The sequence below is a fragment of the Acomys minous genome, assembly GCF_964271855.1.
Source record: "Acomys minous genome assembly, chromosome: 6".
Classification (NCBI taxonomy): Eukaryota; Metazoa; Chordata; class Mammalia; order Rodentia; family Muridae; genus Acomys; species Acomys minous.
The window spans coordinates 84,331,812-84,355,236 of record NC_140487.1 but is presented as its reverse complement, the minus strand read 5'-3'; the positions used below and the strand labels follow the sequence as shown (position 1 = coordinate 84,355,236).

The following is a 23,425-nucleotide window of genomic DNA, read 5'->3' as shown; positions in this document are numbered from 1 at the left end:
TGACTAGTTGTCATTCAGCAGTGAGAACACTCTGACCCAAACACACGCACACGCTTATGTCACTATCTTGCTGATTTTTACGTGCCCCACTCTGACCTTCTGCTGTGACAACACTACCTGGCCTCACATTTCCAGATTCTTTTCTCAGCAAACGGCACTGTCCGACTTCTCAACCTTTAGCGCACACACCTTCCACTCATGCCTCTGGCTTCTCGGTGCTCCACCACTGGCCCCGAAAGCCTTCAGTCACTCTTTTGTACCCAAGAGGTTTGTGTATACTCCTGCTGAGTGTGGAACACTGGTTGCTTAGTCTCTTAAGGATGTCCCCTTGTTATTTTGGGGTTGAACTCGAGTGACAGATTCCCCTAAAATAGCCTTGAGTTTTCCTGGACTCAACGCTAGGACTAACCACTCTCCAACCTGCATGTTCCACTGTACTGCTAATGGTGTTGTGTCAGTGCTGTGGCCGGTGGGCTTGTGTGGGGGCCGGTGGGCTTGTGTGGGGGCCAGAGGGCTTGTATGGGGGCCAGTGGGCTTGTGTGGGGGCCAGTGGGCTTCCGTGGGGGCTCTGTGACTCTCCTGCCTAGCTTGGAGCAAAAGTCCTATGTTGCGGGGAAGACTGCAATTACTCACTGCAAAGATCCCTCAAGCACAGCCTGAGCACATAGCATGGGACAGAAAACACAGGAGGAATTGATCGCTGAGTTTCCAGGGTCCTGGTTCAAGGTTCTTGAGTTCAGTGTCTTAGAATTTCCTACGCCGTCCCCACAGTGTGTACTCTGCTTTCTGTATTCCTAAATAAAACTCCAGCAGGAATTCCATCATTATATGTGAGAATCATACGTGATTTCTCGACAAAAAAATGGACACAAAGGTTTTTAATATATAGGGTGTCCTCAATCTTAACTAACACAACACAGTAGTTGTCTATGCAGGCCATCCATGCTAAAACAAAACAAACAGACTGGGTTGCCCCTGTGCCTCTGGGCAGCTCATGTCCTCCAGGAGCTGAGATGGGAGGGAATGCTTCCTTCTTGCCCTTCCATTAGATGTCACATCTAGAGAAGCTCCGTCAAATTACTCTCTTCTTAGTCTTTAACTGTAAACTCGTTGAAATGTTGTGGATTTTAATCTTAATAAAGCCAAGGAGGAGACATAGTAAAAACAAATGTTGCTTACTAAGCACTTTGTTTTGTCTCAAGCATTATGCTAAGCTAATTTACAGGGTTATCTCACTACACTCAAGAGTACCACCCTTCTTTGCTTTTTTCCACTGTAGTGGAGATTGAGAAGAAGGAAGAGATCATGTGGCCATCAAGAGACTGGCAGACGAGTTTTTTGTTTGTTTTTGTTTTTGTTTGTTTGTTTTTTAGCAGATGGATTAACAGTGTTCAGACCTGGGGTGGAACCAGCATTTTTATATCTAAAGACTGTGTAGGAAAGCCGGGAGATGCTGTCGTGCACCTTTAATCCCAGCCACCTGGAGGCAGAGGAAGGCAGATCTCTGTGAGTTCCAGGCCAGCCTGGTCTACACAGTGAGTCCAGGACAGCTAGGGCTCTTTTACACAGAGAAATCCTGTCTCAAAATATGCGCGCGCGCGCGTGTACACACACACACACACACACACAGCCCCCCAAAAAACAAAAACAGAAAGTACTGGCCAGGCAATGAATAGAGAGACAAGAAGGAAAGAGCTGCGGGTAAGCATCAAAGTGTGGGAGGCGCTACTGAGAGGTTGAGCAGATTTCAAGTGTGATGGGGTCTGATTTGTGCTAGTTTAGAGGCTCACAGTATCTGGGAGGAGGAAAATAGAGGACAAGTGGGCAACAGTGTGGAAGCGGGGAGACCAGCTGGCAATGGCCCAGTGAGGGAAAGTTGTGGTACAGACTAGAGCCAGCGCAGAGGAGGGTGAGGGCTTCCCAACATACTTTTAAGGCAGAGCCACGGAGCTAATTGATGGAGCCAAAGCAAGGAACAAGAGGGACAGAAGATTGGAGTGTCCCTCTTAGGTCACTACCCTGTAAAACAGTGATGAGTTCTGTGCTGTGTTTTTCACACACAGAAATCTGGCGAGGGATTTGAGTATACTAAACAGTAAGAAGCTTATACATCACTCAGCTTGTGATAGGCAGAGCTGGGGTGAAAGTCCAAGCTCAGCCAAGCTTTGCCACCAGAGAATGCTGGACTAAATGCTTGTTCAAACCTGAGACTACAATTTAACAGGAAGGTCGACCACAGCCATGCCCTATTTCTAGTGCACAGGCCACATACACTTCAAGCTTGTAGGCTTGGAATTAAAAACAAAACAAAACAAAAAAACCCAAACCACAATGGTCTCACTCCCAGTCCCACGAGTGCTTGATTTCTTACCTGGAACCAGGCTGCCAAGCTCACACTCATAAACAGGCTGGCACAGGCTGTTCCTGGGGCTCCCCTTAGCACCCGGCTTTTCTGTGCTCTTCCTGCCACACTGAGGAAGTGATGAAGAGGAGGCTTCAGAGGCCATGGGTGATTTTCTCTGGGCCATCACATGGCTCTGGGGAAGGAGAGTCAAGACACTTGCTACCTCTAAGCGCTTCTCTGGTTTCCCCTGAGCAAGCCCCGTCGTCTTCTGCCCTTCCAGATGGAAAGTCTTACTCCCACGATTGGTAAGGTGCAGAGCTGGGGACAGAGCAGTCTGCTGAGATGACACTTTCTCCCAGTTCCAAAGCTTGTATCTGAAGCTGCTGATGGCCGCACCTTTCTCCCCATCGGATGCCTCAGTTCTGGATTTGTTTACATCCGGTGGCATGGCAGCTTTCTGGGAATTTCTTGTAGGACACGCAGCAGATTTTTCTGGAGGGCCTGGGGAACTTGAATTCTTCTGAATTTCGCCTCTCTGCGCCGACTTCATTTTCTGGCTTTTAATAGGCTGGGGCCCTCCGGTGGGAGGATAAGACAGGGGCTGCTGGTGGTGAGATGAGAGACGTTTCCTATTAGGCAGACCCTGAGTTGGCTGTGTGGATCCCCTGTCATCCTTCGGAGAAACACCAGCTGGACACTTAATAGGACGGGGAAGAGGAGGGTTGTCCAGCTTTTGAAATTTGGCTCGAAGTTCCTTGAAGTTTCTTACCCCTTCCTAAAGCACAAAGAAGAACACAGGTGTCTAGTTACCCTGGGAAAGTGTCCAGCATGATCATCTGGCTTCACCGTATGTGGTAAACATCTCCAGTGGCCGATGTGACAGCACTGCTCCCCAATGTCAGCATGTGCCGCTACTGTCTATATGAGATGGGTGAAACAATTCCTCCCTCTTAAATCTACCTAAATTGGATGTTCTCACAGCATGGGAGGGCCAAAGTAGAGACAGAACTAACAATTGATCATAAACCTTTCTGGTGTTTTGTTGAGACAGGCTCTCATCGTGTAGCCCTGTCTGGTCTGAAACTCTCCGTAGACCAGGATCGCAGAGAGCCACCTGTCTCTGCTGGGATTTAAGTCATATACCACACATCTGACTGATGAGAACCCCCTCTCCCACCCCACCCCCCCCCTTTTTTTTTTTTTTTTTGGTTTTTCGAGACAGGGTTTCTCTGTGTAGCCTTGGCTGTCCTAGACTCACTTTGTAGACCAGGCTGGCCTGGAACTCACAGTGATCTACCTGCCTCTGTCTCCCAAGTGCTGGGATTAAAGGCGTGCGCCACCACACCCGGCTCTGATGAGCCTTTCGATATTTCCCCCTCTCGTTCATAGTTTAAGTCTGCTTTGGCATAGAACAACTGCCTTCATAACATATAGTCTCTGTTTGCTGAGATGATAATGGGATTTTATCTCCACATAAAACAATGAAAACATAACTAGTCTTCGACCAAACGAGAGTGGTTTACCACTGATCTGGAGGTCTGGCCCTGCCCACCACCCTGGCCTACTTGAGTCACAGAGTACACACTCTCGTCTCCATGTCAAATGTTCCCTGGCATTTCCTGATTCTCCGTCAAGATTGTCTCTAGGAAGAGCAGGTTGGGCCAGTAGCTTCACTGCTTCCGTGATGCTCTTATATCTCTTTATAACGTGGCTGTTCAATTTCACACTGTGTAAAAAGCAAACTTGAGAAGGGCTTATGTCCAAATCCCAGCACTGCTTTTTCTCATCCAGGCAGGTACTATGTGCAACCTTGTCTTAACTCTACACGCAGTTGTATAATATTATGAACACTAGAAAGGTCGGGGTTAATACACAGAAAGGGTTCAGTACAGGGCCTGACACATAGTAGGTCTGTGATAAATAAAGCCACAAGAGGCCAGATAATATTCTTGTGTTAGTGGTTTCCTTTGGAAAACAGGGCAAATTAAGCATCTGAAAACTACCATACTATTTGGTATGGTAGCCCGGGGCCTAGGGCAGAAGGGAGTGGGTGGGGTAGTGAGGGGGTGTCCGGGACTACATAGTGAGCTGGCTGCTAGTCTAGCCAAACAGGCTTGGTGCTTTTTCTACTGTCATCACCTTCTCCAACTATATCTCATTTATTTCGGTAAATGCATCTTTTGGTCTACATGGGAGGTAGGGAGGACATTTAGTGGAGTCGTTTCAAAAAGTGATCTCCTGATCAAATTTTCTTCTCTCTCTGTCTCTCTCTGTCTCCCTGTCTCTCTCTGTCTCTCTGTCTCTCTGTCTCTCTGTCTCTCTCTGTCTGTCTCTGTCTTTGTCTGTCTGTCTGTCTGTCTGTCTCTCTGTCTCTCTCTGTCTTTGTCTGTCTGTCTGTCTGTCTGTCTGTCTGTCTCTGTCTCTGTCTTTGTCTGTCTGTCTGTCTGTCTGTCTCTCTCTTTCTCTCTCTCTCTCTCTCTCTCTCTCTCTCTCTCTCTCTCTCTCTCTCTCTCTCTCTCTCTCACACACACACACACACACACACTGCATGCACACAGGCCACTGTCATGGTGCCAGCCGAGGGAATGCTGTGTGACCTTTCTTCACCATGTTTACAGTTGACTCACACCTGCCCTCCGAGGGTTTAGAAAGGGAGGGAGGTTGCCAGGCGGCAGGTGGCTGCAAGCTGCCTGGTGTGCTATGCCTTGCCATTTTTCTTCCTTCTGCTCCCACTACACACCTCCACCCCAGCACCCGCTTATAGTTCTTTCTACAAATTGCCAAGGGTTCCTTTCGTATACTTTAGTCAACAGAGCAGCTAAATCGTCTACACGCCCTCTCCCCTGATGGGGCGGAAGCCTGTACTGGGAGTGAAATGGGGGATCCTGAGTGTGAAGTCTCGGTTTATCCTTTCTCCAGCCAGGCACCTTATGAAGTCCTTTTTATGACTTTAAACCCATCTTCCTGCTATAAAACAGGACTTCTTCGGATGAGACAGAGGATTAGGAGCTCAGGGCCAGGCTGGGCTACTCAAGGAGACAGGTTCTCATAAAAAGTACAGGTGGGGGTGGGGAGAGGGGAAGACATGTACTTCTCATAACAGTTCAGGATCAAATAACAAATGTGCATACTCCATGGGAAATATTTTCAACATAAAACACATGTCATTAACTACTGAAATATCTCCATTTAGTACCATACAAAGGATTGACACTTTTGCGCAATCAGCCTCCAGTTCTTCAAAACGAGACTCCACCCCTTTCAAACAATAGCTCCGCCCCCATCTTCTCCCCCATTTCCCTTTCCGACTCTCTGAGTTTGACTCTTCCTAGTATTTAAATGTTGTGTGTGTGTGTGTGTGTGTGTGTGGTTTTTTTTTTCACTTGTTTATCTCATTGTGACTGGTTATTTAACTTAGTGTAGTACCCTTAAGGTTTAGCCATGATGTGGTAAGTGTTAGAATTTCCTTCCTTCCAGCCAGCTAAGCTGGCGCACATGTGTAGTCCCACCACTTGGTGGGTCAAAGCAGGAGGACCCTCTCTTAAGGCCATATGTAGGTTCCTTGCATATTTTAGTGACTAGGTATTAGACATCTACAAAACTCTGTGTGCAGACATTGTTTGGAGGTGCTGCTTTCAGTTCTCTTGGGTATGTTCCCAGATGTTGAATTTCTGAATCATATGGCAGCTTTATTTTTAAGTTGCTAGAAACCTCCATACTGTTTTCCATGGCCATCACATCATTTTCCACTCCCACCAATGGTACCCAAGGATTCTTATTCATCAACATACTCACCAGCCCTTCTTTTTCCACATCAGCCACCCGAACGTGTGGAGACTGGCCAGTGGTTAATGGCTTTGAAGTAATGTAATAATGATTCTTTTCTTTACTATCTGGAGCCATGCGAACGAAAAAGCTATTACTTAGTAGACTTTAATCTCTATAGAAGTAATTATGCAAAAATCAGGAAACAGAATTGTGCATTTGATAACCTTTAAACCAAGGGCTTACGCAAAGATCACCGGTTCAGGGTGGGGGCAAACCTGATTATGCTCGGTTCGTTTCTTCTTCCAATAAATGTTCATTAAGTGCCTACTATGTGAACGAGATAAGGTTTTCAACACTGAGGGGCTCTTCTCTCAGATATTATAGTCTGATATTAGGGAGACACAGGCAATGTTAGAGACATAGGCTAGATGGAGAATTAGGTAGATGTAGGGTGTGGTACCATTTCGGATCTTTGAAGGTACCATGGAGAAATCATTGTTTTGCTCAGTCACTCACCAGAGCGAGTGCTGGCCTCCATCCTCAAAGCCTCTTCCAGCACGACAGTTTTCTTCTTTATGGTTTGCAGGGAAAATGGATGCGATTTGGGCTTTACTGTTGATCACCCTCTGAGAATTCAGAGTTGAGGGCATGAGGTATGTCACGTGGGGGTGGGCTGGGAGCTGATAGTGTGTTAGAACCTTCTGGTTGAAACCACAGTCTGTTTTTATGGAATCTACATCCTCACGATCTCGTCTTCTTCAGCCAGCAAGCTTTCCCTGCCTCCTTCTCTCGCCATCACCTTGAAGTGCTTTTCACTTCTTTTGAAATGACCTCTTTGTGGTCTCTTTGCTTTGACCCTGGGCTCTTCTAATCCTTCATTTACTCAGCTGCTAGACACCTCTGTTTAACAACACAAATCTGATCATGCAAGTCCCTTATGTGCTGAAAATCCTTCCAACTGCCTTTCTCAAGCTCTCAGAGCAGCCAAGTGCATTTTCTCTTTTTGTATTGATAATATTCATATTACATCTCAATTGTTAGCCCATTCTTTGTATCCTCCCATTCCTTCCTCCCTCCCGCTTTCACCCTATTACCCTCCCCTATGACTGTGACTGAGGGGAGGGGACCTCCTCCCCCTGTATATGCTCATAGGGTATCAAGTTTCTTCTTGGTAGCCTGCTATCCTTCCTCTGAGTGCCACCAGGCCTCCCCATCAAGGGGACATGGTCAAATATGGGGCACCAGAGTTCGTGTGAAAGTCAGTCCCCACTTTCCACATAACTGTGGAAAATGTCTTGTCCCTTGGCTGGATCTGGGTAGGGGTTTGATGCTTACTGCACATATTGTCCTTGGCTGGTGCCATAGCTTGAGCAGAACCCCTGGGTCCAGATCCTCCCGTCTTAGTGTTCTTCTTGTAGGTTTCTAGGAGGCTATTAGAAAATGCACCTGACTCAGAATGACCTGCGAGCTCTGAGTCAAGTGCATTTTCTAATAGGCTCCTAAGCCCTACCCTCTTCTGACAGCACTGTAGCCCCACCCCGCAGCAGACCAGCACTGTAGCCCCGCCCCCAGCAGACCAGCACTGTAGCCCCTCCCCTCAGCAGACAGCCCTGCTATTCACCTCACTGCACTACAAACATCTTCCTCTCACTGCCTGGAGTGCCCATCTTTCTCCTAATTCCTCAAATTAGCAAATCCCATTCATGTTATTTTAAAACACGTGCTGTTTGCCTTCTAGGAGCTAGACACTGAAGTTGTAGTGATGTGTAGACCAGTCCTTTTCAGATTCATGAATTAAGGGAAACAGGCATCTTTGGATCACTGTATTACAGGAGTGCATTACAGTGAAATACAGGAGACGGTTTGTGTATACAGCACAATAGAGTCTTGTGCTGCAGTGGAGATGCAAAGACAGCGTCCTGGAGGTGACAACAAGCAACCAAGGATGAACGGTGCGAAGGTGTCCAGAGAACAAGAACCACAGGCCTAGAGGCACGGAGCAGCCTGCTGCAGCTGGAAGATCGAATAATTCCACTCACTATTGCTCCCCGTGTCAGAGCGTGAGGCCTCAAAGTTGGTCTTCTAAGAACGCTTGAGGCAGTCTTCAGAGCAGGGAACATGACTGATGGCTTTCCCACTGAGGAGTCAAACACAATTTACAACAGATGCACCCTCTGCATCTCCCCTGTGCAAACCAGCAACAGCAACGCTACCTTCGCCCTCCGCCGCCCTTCCCCTGAATGTGGCCTGACTGACCCAGCTCAGGGCAGTGACTGCAGAGGCTGGAAAGGTCAGAGGTACGTCTCCTGGCAGTCTCTCTGCTGACAATGCTCCAAGCAGAGGCATTCAAGCAGAGGAGATGAGTACAAGAGCCTCTTTTGGGAGCCAAGTGCGGCAGAGGTTGCCACGCTGTGCAGTGGACGGCAGCATCCAGGGGTTTCCAGGTGGAGAACACGGCATTCTTCCTGGAGCTCTTGGTAATTCCCAAAGGAACATACACTAAACCCCTTGCTGTTTAGACTGGAAACAACAGATTTGGTCATCTGCAGTGAGGAGCACTGACAGATTGACCCTGCTATGCTTTTCTCCACAGGGTCACTGAGCGCCCAGCATATTGTCCATCTACCTCTGTCAGGGTGGAGACTCCATGAAGGCAGTCCCCTGCTTGTATTTTAGGTTTTGATCACTGGAGTAATGTCAGAGCCTGAAGAACAGTTGTCTTACAAGAGCTTCTCAATAAAAATGTGGTAAATAGGGCTAGGCTTGGTGGCACATGCCTTTAATCCCAGCACTCGGGAGGCAGAGGCAGGCGGCTTGCTGTGAGTTCAAGGCCAGCCTGGTCTACAAAGCAAGCCCAGGACAGCTAAGGCTACACAGAGAAACCCTGTCTCAAAAAAAAAATGTGGTAAATCAGTGAGGATTTACAAGTCCTTCAGAATCTAGACAATGCTAAGACAGTCTTACCTCAGCCCACCTCTACTCCCATGGTTCGTGGTAAATAACTGAGCCGGTGAATGCACGCTTGGAAAAGTTAGCAGTTTCATATGATATGTGAATGGGAGCTGTAGAATTTTAAAGTTTCCTCTCACCTTCTTTGTGAGGGCTACTTCAAACACCCACAGAAACAAACAGTCCCCTATAATGCCAGAAGATAGCTCTTAAAACAGCTCTGGAAACAATCCTGGGCACCGCTGTTCTGGATGGACCAGGTGAGCTTAGGAAGCATACGGCAAAGCCATGCCCGAGTTATTGTGGGAACAATCAGAGATGAAAGGCGCAGTGTCCCCTAAACAGAAGAGGCTTATCTCCAACGTGGAAAGGAGGGCCAACCAGTCACCATAAACAAAGGCGGCACTACCTCAGGAGGAGGAGGCCGCCAGGGTCAAACTCTTCTAAGGCCAGTTGCCTGCGTGTGATGTTATGGCATCTCCATTCAGCCAAACGCAGGTGTCCTTCACTTGTTTGTCATTTTATAGACTCGGGAAGAGTTAATGACAGTGACACTTCTACTGTATGCCCACGCGCCACACTCCGACCTGAGTGGCTCTCACACACTCACCTCTTCACACCACGTGGATTCCCAGGTGCAGACAGGCACCTAGCACAGAACCAGCTAAGTGACTCCCTCAAGGTCACACAAGGTCAAGGCGGGGGTTTGCTTCATGCAGCCTGGCCTTGGAGATCAGGTTCACCCCTGACTCTATGAGCACAAGGGCCTGTGCCCCTTTGTGTGTTTCAGACACATTTGATAGTAGTGTTTTCTGTATTCTTCTGCCTCATCATGAACTCTTATGCATAGTCTTGGTTAATCTCTGCAGTAGCCCCACCATGCAGATGTGGTTACTGCACCATTTTACAGATAAGCTAATAGGCAAAGAGAGGTTAAATCATGCAAGCTTACATAGAGCAGCGGTTCTCAGCCTTCCTAATGCTGCAACCCCTTAATAGAGTTCCTCATGTTGTGGTGACCCCCCAACCACAAAATTATTTTCATTGCTACTTCATAACTGTAATGTTGCTACTGTTATGAATCGTATTGTAAATAATTGATAAAGGATATCAAATATGCTACCTCTGTGAAAAGGTCATTCGACTCCAAAGGGGCTGTACACCACAGGTTGGAAAACACTGATATAAAAACACCACACAGGAATTTGAATCCCATTCTAATCCTAGGGCTGCTTTCAACCATTCTGCTAATGTACTTATAAATTTTGCATTGGCTTACTATTCTTTTGTTGTCTCACAGAAGACCCATAACTCATTGTGTATATGTCACGATTTCATTGAAATCTGTATGGTAATCACAGCCAGCCAGATGGTTCGGTGAGTAAAATGGCTTCCCGAGTAAGCCTAAAGATCAGAGTTTGATCATCAGAACCCAGGGCAGAAGGAGAGAACTTGACCTCTGAAAATTATCATCTGACCACAAGCACACTGTGGCAGACATGCGGCTGCTCTCCCATATACCCAGACCCCCCCCCACACACACAATGACAATAAATAAAACAAACTAAATCAGAAATTATCTAATAATTATTTTTTGGAAGCAATTTAAGATTCCAGGAAACCCCTCTTTAAAAGAAAGAAACCTTCTAGCTGAGCAGTGGTGGCACACAATTTTCATCCCAGCACTCAGAAGATAGAGGCAGGCAGATCTCTCAGTTTGAGGTTAGCCTGGTCTACAGAGTGAATTTAGGATAGCCGGGGCAACACAGAGAAACTTTGTTTCAAAAAAACTAACCAACCAACCAACTCCCCCCAAAAAATCCTTTTAAAATGTATATTTTATGTGTGTGAGTGCTGTGCCTGAATACTTGTATGTGCACTGTATGCATGCCTGGGCATGAAGAGGTCAGAAAACACTGGTGGACCTTTTGGAACTAGAGGCATCCCACTGCCAGGGGTGCTGGGAACTGAGCCCAGGTCCTCTGCCAGTGCTCTTAACCACTGAACCATCTCTCCAGCCCTCAGGAAGCCAATCTTCATTTGCTTTTTTGTTGTTTATATTGCCAGGAACACAACATTTCCTTAATAACATTGGAATATATTTTTTTTTAATTATAATAAGTGACATAACAAATACGCCCACATAGTCTTGAGTTTTCAGAGTAGCTCTGACTTGATACAAGTTTAAAAATATAAAAGTGCAAAACCAAGTAACAAAATGTAATTTGGTGATATGATTTTTCTAAGGTGAATTTGCAAATGAGAAAAGTGTGGTGTCAACTCACACATCTCTATCTGAAGTTTACAAAGTTGGGGTGGAGGCTCCTTGGCCACGTTTCTCTGCTGGGCAGTGTCTTGGTTCTCTGGGTGTCTGGTGGTGATGCCTACACCACACCACAGCTCACCCTGAGAAAGAACCAGAGGTTTCCAGTGGGGTAGCAGTGACTCCATGTGTGAACACTAACATAAAACAAGTGTGCCAGCCGAATCCCCCAAACTCCACTGACTCTGTTTCTTTGGATTGCTGAGTATTATTGTTCACCACGGGGCGACATCAATGGCAAAGGTTTATCGTGAGCCTGAAATCCTCCTTCCTGGTAAACGAATGCAAGAACCCTAAGGAACAGGCACAGAGAAGGCTGCAGGAACCTAGAAATTATGCTCTAATAAAAGAGGTAGGTGTAGGTACTGGATGTTAGCTAACATGGAAAAAAGGAAAGGTCTTCAAAATAGCACGTAGTTACCTTTCATGAATACAGGTATTCCTGGCACCAGGGATTAACACCTCAGACTCCTAGGAAAGGCTTAAAGACAGCACAGAGCAGTCTGATGCCCTCTCGCCTTCCTGGGGAACAGGTTCACAGGGAGAGTTAAAGCTCCCATGATATCTGTGTAAGGGCCGATAATTGCTTCCTGCCGTCCTCAGGCCTCTGAGCCTGAAGAAGTGCTCCCCACGTGCTTTAAGGAAGGAATCTAGAACTTTCCGGAGCTACTGGTCAAATGCCTCTCTTGTCATGCCTCCAAGCTGTGCAGACAGGAAGGCAGTTCCCAGTGTCCAGTGTGGTCATGTGCCTCCCGGAACCCATCTGGGCCAGTTCTGTGTGCCTGCCACCTTCAGGCTTATCTCAGCTGCCCAGTGGCCTCTCTCAGCCCTTCATTCTTTATAATGGAGGGACTCTGTTCATTTGTTATCTTCAGCTGATACCTGGGCCAGCTAAGCAGTGCAACCCCAAACATTACATGGTCCTTCGGGCAAGACAGTTATGGAAACAGCCACCCTAACCACGCGGCTGAATGTTTTGCCAATAAATACGCAGTGTCATCATGGATCAGTTTGAGGCCCTCGAGATGGCTCAGCCCGAGTTCAATCTCCGGAACTCACAGGGTCACAGGGGCTGGCTTGAACCTGTGATCACAGCACTGTCCCAGTGAGGTGGGAGCGGAGAAGCAGAGACGGGAAAACTTCTCGGAGTTGCCCACACTAACTAGCTAGCTAGCCTGGAGTTTGCCCAGGGGGAGAAATTACAAGGTAGGGAGTATTTTGACCATGCTTGGCACACAAACGCACATAGATAGGCGCACACACAGAGACACACAGACTCACAGGCAGGCAGGCAGGCAGGCAGACCTACAGACAGACATATGGCAAAAATAAAGAGAAAAGTATCTTAGTGCAGAGAGCCTTTCAGAGGACAGCTTTTCTTTGAGGAGGCCTTTTTGTTCACCCACCAGCCACCAGGGAAACACTGGAACTGGAACTCAAAGGCCCTAATAGTACTTTGGTGCCAATCATCTCTCCAGTGCCCGAAATGAATACTAATATACCAGCTTTCCCCACCAAACCCTGTCCATCCAGGTCTTACAAGTCACAGAAGCCAAGCTTCATTTCTTTCTCTGTCTTTGGGAAGTTTCTTGGGATCCTGGAATCCTGTCTTAATTACTGTTTCTAGTGCTATAATGAGGCACCACGACCAAGGCCACTAGGGGGAGGAAAAGGGCTTATTTGGCTTATTCTTCTGTTTCACAGTTCTTGTTATCAAAGGCAGTCAGGACAGGAACTCAAATACAGCAGGAACCTGGAGGCAGGAGCTGATGCAGAGGCCATGGAGGGGGGCTGCTTACTGGCTTGCTCCTCATGGCTTGTTCAGCCTGTTTTCTTCTAGAACTCAGAACCACCAGCCCAAGGATGGCACCACCCACAATGGGCTGGGCTCTCCCCCATCAATCATTAGTTAAGAAAATGCCTTACAGGCCTGCCTACAACCTGGTTTTATGGAGGCATTCTCTTAACTGGTGTTCCATCCTCTCAGATGATTTATGCTTATATGAATGAATGAGGTATATGTGGATGTGAATGCCACTGTGCACATGTGGAGGTCAGAGGTCAACCTCAGGTATCAGTCTTTGCTTTCCAAGGTTTGCATTCTGATTTCTTCATTTGCAGCTTCATACATCAGGCTAGCTGGCCCATCAACTTTCAGGCTGTTTGTTACTTCAAGACAGGGTTTCTCTGTGTAGCCTGAACTCACTTTGTAGCCCAGGCTGGCCTTGAACTCACAGAGATCCGCCTGCCTCTTCCTCCTGAGTGCTGGGATTACAGGCATGTACCGCCACCGCCACCAGGCTACGTTATCATATCTGGCTTTATGTGTGTACCAAGGAATCAAATTCAGATCCTTGAGATTATATGATAAGCCCTTTCTTTACACACTGAGCTATCTCTCCAGCCTAAGATTTAGATTTTATGTTAGTAAAAACAAAAGTCCATAGTCTTTATACAAAAATGCTGGTCCAGATATACTTTGGGACTCAGAAATTCTCTAACTTTAGAAGGGTAGCATATTACAAACTCTGCATACCTAAGCCCTGGTGTGGTTTGCAGCAGCAGGCTACAGTGAGTGCTCACCTAAGGTTCTGTAAGTACTGACCAGACACTGTCTTGGAGTGATCCAGGTAGGGTTCTGACACCAAGACAGTTAAGACAAATTAGTCACCTTAAAAGCATGAGGCACTTGGGAAATGTGGGCGGGGCATTGTGGATGAGTTCCTATCCATTTTCCAGAAAAATCTTACAAGGCTGGAGGAAGAAGACCAGGGCAATCAGTCTGTGCCAGGGACACAAATGACGGCTGTGGCTGTAGATATCCCCTAGTAGATAGTCCAGGGGCCATCTGCTTCCGCTTATATTTTTGGGATTATTTTCTTACTAGCAATTAGCTTTGCCCAAACAACTCTTCAATGACTCAATGGCTTTAAAATACAGTTCCATTATACTTTTCACTCTTTTCAGAAGTTAGCATTTTCCCTATAACTATTCATCAGATAGGAGAGGAAAGGGTTTATTTCATTTCTTTATCACAGTTCGTTATCAAAGGAAGTCAGGCAGGGGTTTAAACAGGGCAGGAACCTGGTGGAGGGGAGAAGAGGGGGGAGCCGATGCAGAGGCCATGGAGGAGTGCTGCTTACTGGCCTGCTCCTGATGGCTTGCTGAGCCTGTTTTCCTATATAGCACCCAGGACCACCAGCCCAGGGGTGCAGCACCCACAATGGGGTGAGCACCTCCTGCATCAATCACTAGTTAAGAAAAGACCCCACAGATCTGCTACAGCCCGATCTGATGGTGGCATTTTTTCAACTGAGGCATCCTCCGCTCAGATGACCTTGGATTGTGTCAAGTTGACATAAAGCTAGCCAGCACAAATGCTAACTCCTTCAGCTGCTGGGTCTGGTCTCAAGCCACTGTCACAAGGCAGTTTTCCTCCCACTCTCCCTCCCACTGAGATTCTAAGCCAAGACTTTATACAATGCTCGACAAGTGCTGCAACGCTGAGTCCCTGCCATCCATCCCTTTATTTTGTGATCACATAGTCATCTCCTGCTGAGCTTCCTGATTGAGGACCGGGGTTCCTTGTGTCCTGAGAATCTGTGCTTCACTTGCTAGAAATACATTATTCAAATCATACTTACTTCTTTTACATGTAGCTCCCTTGAGGCTGTTATCCCTGCCCCTCAAAACCTCTCAGTCCCCAGATCTCTTCTGGCAATGGCTTTCAGTCTTGGGTGTGTCCTCGAATGTCCCTAGGGAACCTCTGAACATGCCCTCCACTAAAGCGACCCTCTGTGTGTCCACAGTGCTATTCGCGTGGCCATCTCGGCCTCTTATCTAACTGGAAACGTGGATGCAGAGCTCTCCAGCTGCCATTCTCTCCTCTTCCAGTCTTACTGTTTGTCACTTCCTGTGTCCTACTGTAATTTCTCAAGTGGGTACTTTGTTTGCCCTGGGTTCCATGAGCTCCTTGGTAGCAGATAGACAAGTACACCCATCTTTGCAGAGCCCATGGGTTCCATGATGAGTGATTCCAAGTGCTCAATATTTACCAAAGCAACCCTGAACAAAATAAATGAGCAGATATCAGATAGCGGCCTGGAGGGGATTATCACTTCAAAAGGGCTTTCTCAGAGAACGGCCAATTAATTTCCTGCCAACAATGCTTCTAAATTGCTCTCCTAATCATGGCACTTCCCTATTATAAGCACTCAGGACTCCCCCATGGCCCCGTGCTAAGTTAAACATTCGTGAGCCACACACACAAGACCCTGTCTGCTGTTTTCTTGCCTTCACGTCCATCTTCCTTTGCCAATACTTCGTACTTTGTTAGACCCAGCCGCCCAGGAAAACCAAGGTGCCTCTGTGCCTTTGTTCACCGTCTTCTCTCCATCTGGAGCACCCTCTCCGTGTTTACATTCTGAGCTTGTATTTGTATTCATCATTTGACATAGAGCTGGGGTGTCAGTTCCCAGAAGTGTCTTCCAGAATGGCCCAGCAAAGCACACTTGATCCTTGCTGTCACAGCAGCCTCGGCTCACCCCTGTGCTTCCAGCTTCCTAACCTTACCGGAGGCGTCTGTCTGTCCATGCGTCTGCTCTAACCTCACCCCACCTCTGTAGAGGCCAGCAAACTCATGCCTCTGTCACTGTGCTTAAGCCTACAGGGAAGACATAGACAGTACGTGCCCTTTTAATTCTTCATTTATGCACATGGGGACTGAGAACAGTTGGGCTTCATTTGAGATAGAAGTAAAGGGTACTCCATGTTCCCAGGACACTGCATTTGTTTATGTTACTGCCAGTCCAGGTGTGTGGAGCAATATGTCTCCTCTGCCAGTTTCTGTATTTCCACTAACAGCCTTCTGAGCTTGCCCCTGGAGAGGGCAGAGCTAAGGATCAGCCCTTTCTGACGTTCTCTCAGGTCACAAATGTGGTCTTCCATCTTTTCCTTTAGCATCCCACACTTCAGGCAATTGAGCCTTGCTTTTTTTTTTTTCATTGTCATGTGGATGAGGCCACATCATGTGATAATGACAACTCCCCAAGGACACTGATAAGACAAAGCTGCAAGAGATTAGCAGGACAGAAGAAACCTAACTGAGTTTGAGTAACAAGTGACTTCTCAGAGAAAAGGATGCAGGAAGAACACATAGGGACTTGACCTAAGGAAGTGGACATTACAAGTTGTTTACAAGCTATGGAGCAAGGAGAGATAGCTTTAAAAAGCCCAAGGCCTTGAGAGCCCAGCAGGCAGAGCTTCCTGGCCAGGGAAGATTATTGTACCTAGCTGGAATGTGAGGTGAGAAATGGAGCTGGCTGCATCCCTAGACCTGCAAGCCATTAAACAAACATGCAACACATTTTCATTTTCATGGTTTGAAATGCCTTCAAAGATGATAACAACATATGGTAACAAGAAAGCGATATTTTCTCTGTGTGAGCCCCAAGTTGATGCTGGTTGTCCCCCCCTCAGTCATTGTCCATTTATTCGAGGGCTCTCACTGGCCCCCAGGCCAGTCCCTTATCTTTGGCTTCTGGTTTGGCAACAAACAGGTGCCAAGCCTGCCTGCTTTCCTGTGGGTTCTGGGAAATCTAAATTCCAAACGTTACAGCCGAATGGCCAGCGTTTTTTATCCACAGAGCCATCTCCCCAGACCAAGAAAGTGATATTTTGGAGCCATCAGAACCCCTCGTCAAGGCACAGGCCTGTAACAACCAGGCAAATTGAGCAGCAAAACACCGCCAAGGCTCACTGCAGAGGTGAGGTTTCCAGTGCCTTTCAGGAAATCAGCCAGGCAGTGGCAGTTCAGTGTTGCTTCCAGATATCAAGATGTTGCTAAGCAGTGACTCTGTGTTGATGTTGCAGGTCTCTGAGGAAAAACTGGACCATGTGCCTCTGAGGCCAGTTTTGAATTGAAGCCCCCAGCAAAGCAGCCTGGGTTTTAATTATATAAGCAGGCAACGAATCATGGCAGCAAACTGGAATTTACAATCTGTGCAAATGTGCCGCAGCCTGCCAACTGCCCCGCTACTGGCCGCTCTTCACTACCTGTTTCACGCTCCTTTGGTACTGGAACTTAGGGGGAGGGGGGAGGCAAGAATGGAGTTTCTGGGCCAACAGGATGCTTTGGATAAAGGCCCTTGCTAGATTCTTAGAGCCCACAGTGGAAGGGAACAACCAAATCTCTCCTGAGAGTCACCCTCTGACATGTACATACCTCCATACACACATACACAATTTAGGAGGAGGAAGAAGAGGAGGAGATGGAGGGAGAGGAGGAGGGAAACGAGGAGGAAGAGTAGAAGGAGGGAGAGGAGGAGGGAGAGGAGGAAGAGGAGGAGGAAGAAAGAAGAGGAAGAGGAGGAGGGAAAGGAAGAAGGGTAGAAGGAGGAAGAGTATAAGGGAAAAGAGGAGGAGGGGGAGGAGGAGGAGGAGGAAGAGGCTTCAGTAGAAGCTGCCTGCTGGGAAGCTGAGAAATGGACCACAGAGCCCTTTCATTTGACAGGGCTCCCTGCATACCCTGATGTCTTCTCTACTTCTCCAGACAGGACAGCCAGTCACTGTCTCCTGTGGTTATGACAGTTTTACCTATAGTGTAATTTACCAAACATCTAAAGGAGAAGGGTTAGATAGCTTTTCTGAGTCACTTTATTGGTTTTGTTCTCCATCATGTATGATGTAGAATGCCTCAGCCAATGGGGCCATTTAGATTTATTAGCTTTGTTTTGTATATTGGACCCCAGCCAAATGGAGAAACCTTGGAAGAAATCAAGCCCCATCCTAGCTTAGGAGCTAGTGTGTTTTAAAGAAGGAACACATGAGCTCCTCCCAGGTTTTCTTTCTAATCCACTTCTGGAAGTGCCAGTTACCTGTGTCCTGAGCATGTCTCCTTCATCATCTGCACTTCCTCCTCCTCCACCCCCGCTATAGAACTGCCAACATTGGTGAGTATAAACTGCTGCCTTTTAGACACAACCTTTGACCCCCTTAGCAAGCTGGTGTGGGATGTACCATTGCTCTCATTTTACAGCTTTAGGAACTGGCTTGGAGAGAGAACAGTTTAGTCAAGGGTTAAACAAATCCATGCTGTGGACTTGGGAGGTGGAAGGGCTGTATTTGGGTGACCTGCAGTTGAATCTCTGTCACCTCTGTTCCCATCACTAAAGTGGCATCAATGATAGTATTCAATAGGCAATTAACTCAGACAATCCATGGTAGGTGTTCATCACAGCACCTGGCACTGATGTAATGCCTGGGAAGACTAGCTGATTTTCACTGGTTTTGTCAGTCTGCACTGTTATTAAGAGGAAGTTTTGACTTAAGAATAAAGTCTTGTAGAGTTTGAATGTGTGCCCCCAAACTTCATATGCCAGAAGCTTAATTACTAGTTGTGTAATGGAATTTAAAGGTGGGGCTTGAGGAAGTCCTTTGGATGAGATTGGGTTGAATGAAGTCATGAGGGTGTGGCCTCCTGGACCACATCAGTAGCTTTGTAAAATGAGGATGAGAGACCCAAGCACTGATGCTCTTACTTGCTATGTTATAATGCAATGAAAGGCCCCTCCGAGGCCAGTGCCATGATCTCACTCTCCCTGTTTCTAAAACTTAAGGCATAATTTTCTCCTCTTCTTTTTTAAAAATGAGATATCTTAAATTATTTATTTATTTATTTATTTATTTATTTATTATGTATACAGTATTCTGCCCGCATGTGTGCCTGTAGGCCAGAAAGAGGCACCAGCTCTCATTAACAGATGGTTGTTAGCCACCATGTGGTTGCTGGAAATTGAACTCAGGACCTTTGGAAGAGCAGACAGTACCCTTAATCACTGAGCCACCTCTCCAGCCCTAATTTTCTCTTACTGTTTCATGTAGTTTGTCATAGCCCCATCACAGTGATCAACACAAGGTCTGAATCTCAAAATTCCAGATCTTTTCACTCTCCCACAGGCCCTTCTCAGTATTAATTTGCTTACTCTGGCTCCAGGCTGTCATGGAGAAGTTATCAACTCCATTTTACAAAAGAGAAAACTAAAGTTGAAAGGGTCATGACCCTTGCTTAAGATAGAAGAGCTAATAAGTAGCAGACCTCTGGAAAGCCATCTCCCACTTTTTTGCTAGTCATCAACACAGCCTCAAGTTTGGCTTTGAACGGACAAGGAATGCAACTGAAGGGTGTTCAGCCTTCATCTGAGGCAAGATTAGCCAATGAGATCTAGTGCTCTACAGCCCATGCTGTATCCCTGTGCATTCTGCTAAGTCACCCAGTCAAGCCATCTTCCCTTGAAGGAGCATCCAGTCCCTCAGAGCCCACAAGAGAGGCTCGCAGCAGCAGCATCCATGTGGTGGTTGGAATAATAATGGTCCCCCATGGGCTTCCAGATTCCAATGCTTGGCCACCAGGGAACGACACTATCTGGAAGCATGGTTTTGTTGGAGGGAATGTGTGACTGGGGATGGAGTTTGAGGTTTCAAAATCTCAAGCCAGGCCCAGGGTCACTCTCTCTTCTTGCTGCCTATCAATTCAGATGTAGAGCTATCAGTTCTTTTTCCAATATCATATCTGCCTGGGTGCCACCAGCCTTCCCACCATGACAATCAAAGTAAGCCAGCGCAAATTAAATGTTTTCCTTTATAAGAGTTGCCATGGCCATGGTGTCTCTTCACAATAATAGAAACCCTAACTAAGACAGCAGTGACTCACCCGTCCATGATGAACACTCCTAGTACCAGCTCATAAGGTCCTTTGCCTTTGGAAGCGGACAACTATGGGGGACCAATACTACCTTCTATTCAGCTGTTTCCCAAGGAAAGATCATCCTTGGCCCTTTGTTTTTTATTTTAAATTAATTTATTCAGATTACATCTCAATCGTTATCCCATCCCTTGTATCCTCCCATTCCTCCCTTCCTCCTGCTTTCACCCTATTTCCCTCCCCTATATGTCTGCGACTGAGGGGGACCTCAGTCCCCCTTCCTCTGAGTGCCAATGGGCCCCCCCAACCATGGGACATGGTCAAATATGGGGCACCAGAGTTTGTGTGAGAGTCATTCCCCGCTCTCCACTCAACTGTGGAGAATGTCCTGTCCATTGGCTAGATCTGAGTAGAGGTTCAATGTTTACTGCACATATTGTCCTTAGTTGGTGCAGTGTTTTGAGCAGAATCCCTGGGCCCAGATCTATCCATCATAATGTTCTTCTTGTAGGTTTCTAGGACCCTTTGCATCCTTCTATTTCCCCATTCTCCCATACTTCTCTCACCTAGAGTCCCAATAGGCTGTCCTCTCATCTATCCCTATTTCCTGGTAAGTGAGGTCTTTCATGGGACATGCCCCTTGGTCTACTGTCCAATTATAAGTGAGTATATACCATTTGAGTCTTTCTGCCCTTTGGAGGACACCATGATGGCTTTAGAGACAAACCCTATGCCATGGCAGAGCACTGACCTCCACGGTGGCCTCATTAAATGAGTGTGTTCAATAGTTACTATACATCTTGCTTACAGGTAAGCTTCCCAAAGTGAGATGTGGTGAACATCCTGTGCCCCTAGAAGCACCAGGCCTCCTTCTGCCTTGCATCTACTGTGCTGTTACTGTGGTCCAGCTTTCACCTTCCTGCCTAGGCTGAGGATTACATTCGGTAATAGAAACAGGGCTAAGAGCATGAGTTTGAAAAGCCTCAGGTTGGCATCCTGCTTGTGTGTCACCTTGACAAAGCTGTTTCCATTCTATTTTCTATTTTCTGACCCATGAAACGGGGAATCAACCACTCCCATCATGGGTGCTCATGTTGCCCTGGTGCCTGGCACAAAGGAGGCCCCTAAGCAATTGGGATAGACAGATGCAATGCGAGTGAGGAGGAGGAGGGTGGTAATGTTGATTCACTTGTGTTCATACTGTCAGGCTGGTCATCTGTGGCAAAAACCACATGCCAACGCTAATCAGCCTGGGCTTCTCAGGTGGGAAGTTCATTCATAAGTTCTGATCGGTGGCGGTTTACTTTGCAGTATCAGAGATGATTCAGTCTTGGCCCCTCTTTTTCAGCACTCATCACATCTTAGCCACTCCTCCTCTTCCTCCTCCTCCCCCTCCTCCCCCTCCTCCCCCTCCTCCCCCTCCTCCCCCTCCTCCCCCTCCTCTTCCCCCTCCTCCCCCTCCTCCTCCTCCCCCTCCTCCCCCCTCCTCCCCCTCCTCCCCCTCCTCCTCCTCTTATCCTGGTTCTTCTTCTTCAATTTTAAAGACTCTAGTAGTTATATTTATTTACTTATTCTATTAGCACTGAACAATCTAAAGTAAACTTGGTCTCTAAAACAACTGCTGGACCTAGAAGTTAGAGCTCACAAGACCATGGAAGTAACACAATGGAAAACAAGGACAACTTACTAAGCTACAACAGTTAGCACAGAAAAAAACATTAAAAACCCTGGCTGTTTCCTTTTAATTTCCCTAGCTTGAGGCATTCACGTTCTTCTGGACTCTTAATGCTTTGCTAATAAGTTGCTATACAGTATTAATGTACCATGATGTATGAATAAAGACTCTATTTTGAAATCAAATTTCAGTGTAACAATTCTCAAGGGCAGTGAAATAATGTATATAACCTGGATTCTACCTATTGTATATAATTCTGCCCTAATTGCGTGATGTGCTAGACTATGCACTGTGTGGAAGGTTAACTGAAGGGTGCAGCTATTGGGAAGTAATCATTGATGCTGGCTCAGACTTTCTGCTTTGGGTCACCTACATAGACACGAGCCCCTCACCCATGCTCTGTCAGGGAGCCCTGTGAAGGCATTGGTTCCCTAAGTTGAACTTTGCTGGGATTATACTTTGGCTTATTGGTGCCCGGGAGAGTATAGGTAGATGTAATGTTGACTCCTGGATGGGGAAAGCCTTCTTGCAGTAGCTTGTTACCCTTTAAAGCCTGAATCAGAAATGACCCCTCCTTCTCTGACTCATCCAAGTGAGTGCAGGCACTTGAGTGGGCTGCTATTGTCCCCACTGCAGTGATGTGAAATTGCTACTGTGTTTACCTTCCTTATTAAACTTGCACCGAGCCGTTTGAGAAAGGCCTAAATTGCTGCATTCTTTGGGCTCTTGGCATCTCGCCTATTGAATGAAGGATCTCTGGGATCACACAGACCTAATTTCTACCACTGGACCCATGACTCAGTGGCTGTGTGGTCTCAGGATACAGCTATTTAAGCTCATGAGGGCTCAGTTTTTCTGTGTGAGATGGGCAGAGTGCTTCCTGCTCCCTGTCAGATTGCCAGGTGGGACAGGTGCACCCTTCACAGAAAGGAATCAGTGCCCAGGCCTCCGAGCATCCTTGTTATCATTGTAGTGGCCATCGTTCTTATCCATCGTAAACATTAGCAGACAAGATAACAGTAAGAAAAGAACCCTCCGTTTACAGAATGGCAACTATACTGTAGAGGCAATGCACAGCTATTACCCACTTGGATGTCTAACTCCGAAACCAACTGGTCAAGACTGTCTAGAAAACACTGTAACACTCCCATGCTCCTAAAGATGCCTGTGCCCTAACTCTGGGAACCTGTGAATATGTTTTATCATGACGTCTCACATGGCAGAGGGACTTTGGAAGTGAGGTCCCGGCTCACCCAGGTGGGCTCAGCATATTCTCAGGGCCCTTACAGAACAGAGGGAAGAAATTCATGAAAGCCAAGATCAGAGAGATGAGAAGACGCCGCGCTGCTGGCCTTGATGTGGAAGGAGCCACCAAAAGATGACAGCAAGTGGTTTCTGAGATGAAAAACGCAGGGAGACAGAGTCTCCTCATGGCCACAGGAGGCATGCAGCCCAGGGGCCCAACTTGTTAAAACCTCCACAGGAAACGAATGCTCATGCTCTGATGAAAGTGGGGTCATTAGTGGTTACTAAAAGATAGGTTTTGTTATACTCAGCAGACCCCCAATCTCACTGGCTTAACACACGGTCTTTCCTGCTCCACTCCCGCCCTCTCTTCTACATTTAGAGGAGGACTGTGCTCTTAGCACTCACTTAGAGATCCAC

The 23,425-nt window shown here is 47.0% G+C and overlaps 1 protein-coding gene across 2 annotated transcripts in view; it reads right to left on the bottom strand.

Annotated features, from left to right (window-relative positions):
- Positions 1-23,425, bottom strand: part of FYB2 (FYN binding protein 2) — a 101,364-nt gene that overhangs the window by 62,196 nt on the left and 15,743 nt on the right. For both annotated transcript variants that reach the window (XR_014779795.1, XM_084784866.1), the window contains exon 2: positions 2,372-3,119. Coding sequence is in view for 1 of the 2 variants with exons in the window: in XM_084784866.1 (XP_084640992.1) it covers positions 2,372-3,119 (748 nt within the window). In the remaining variant the exon portion in view is untranslated. The remainder of the gene's footprint in view (positions 1-2,371; positions 3,120-23,425) is intronic.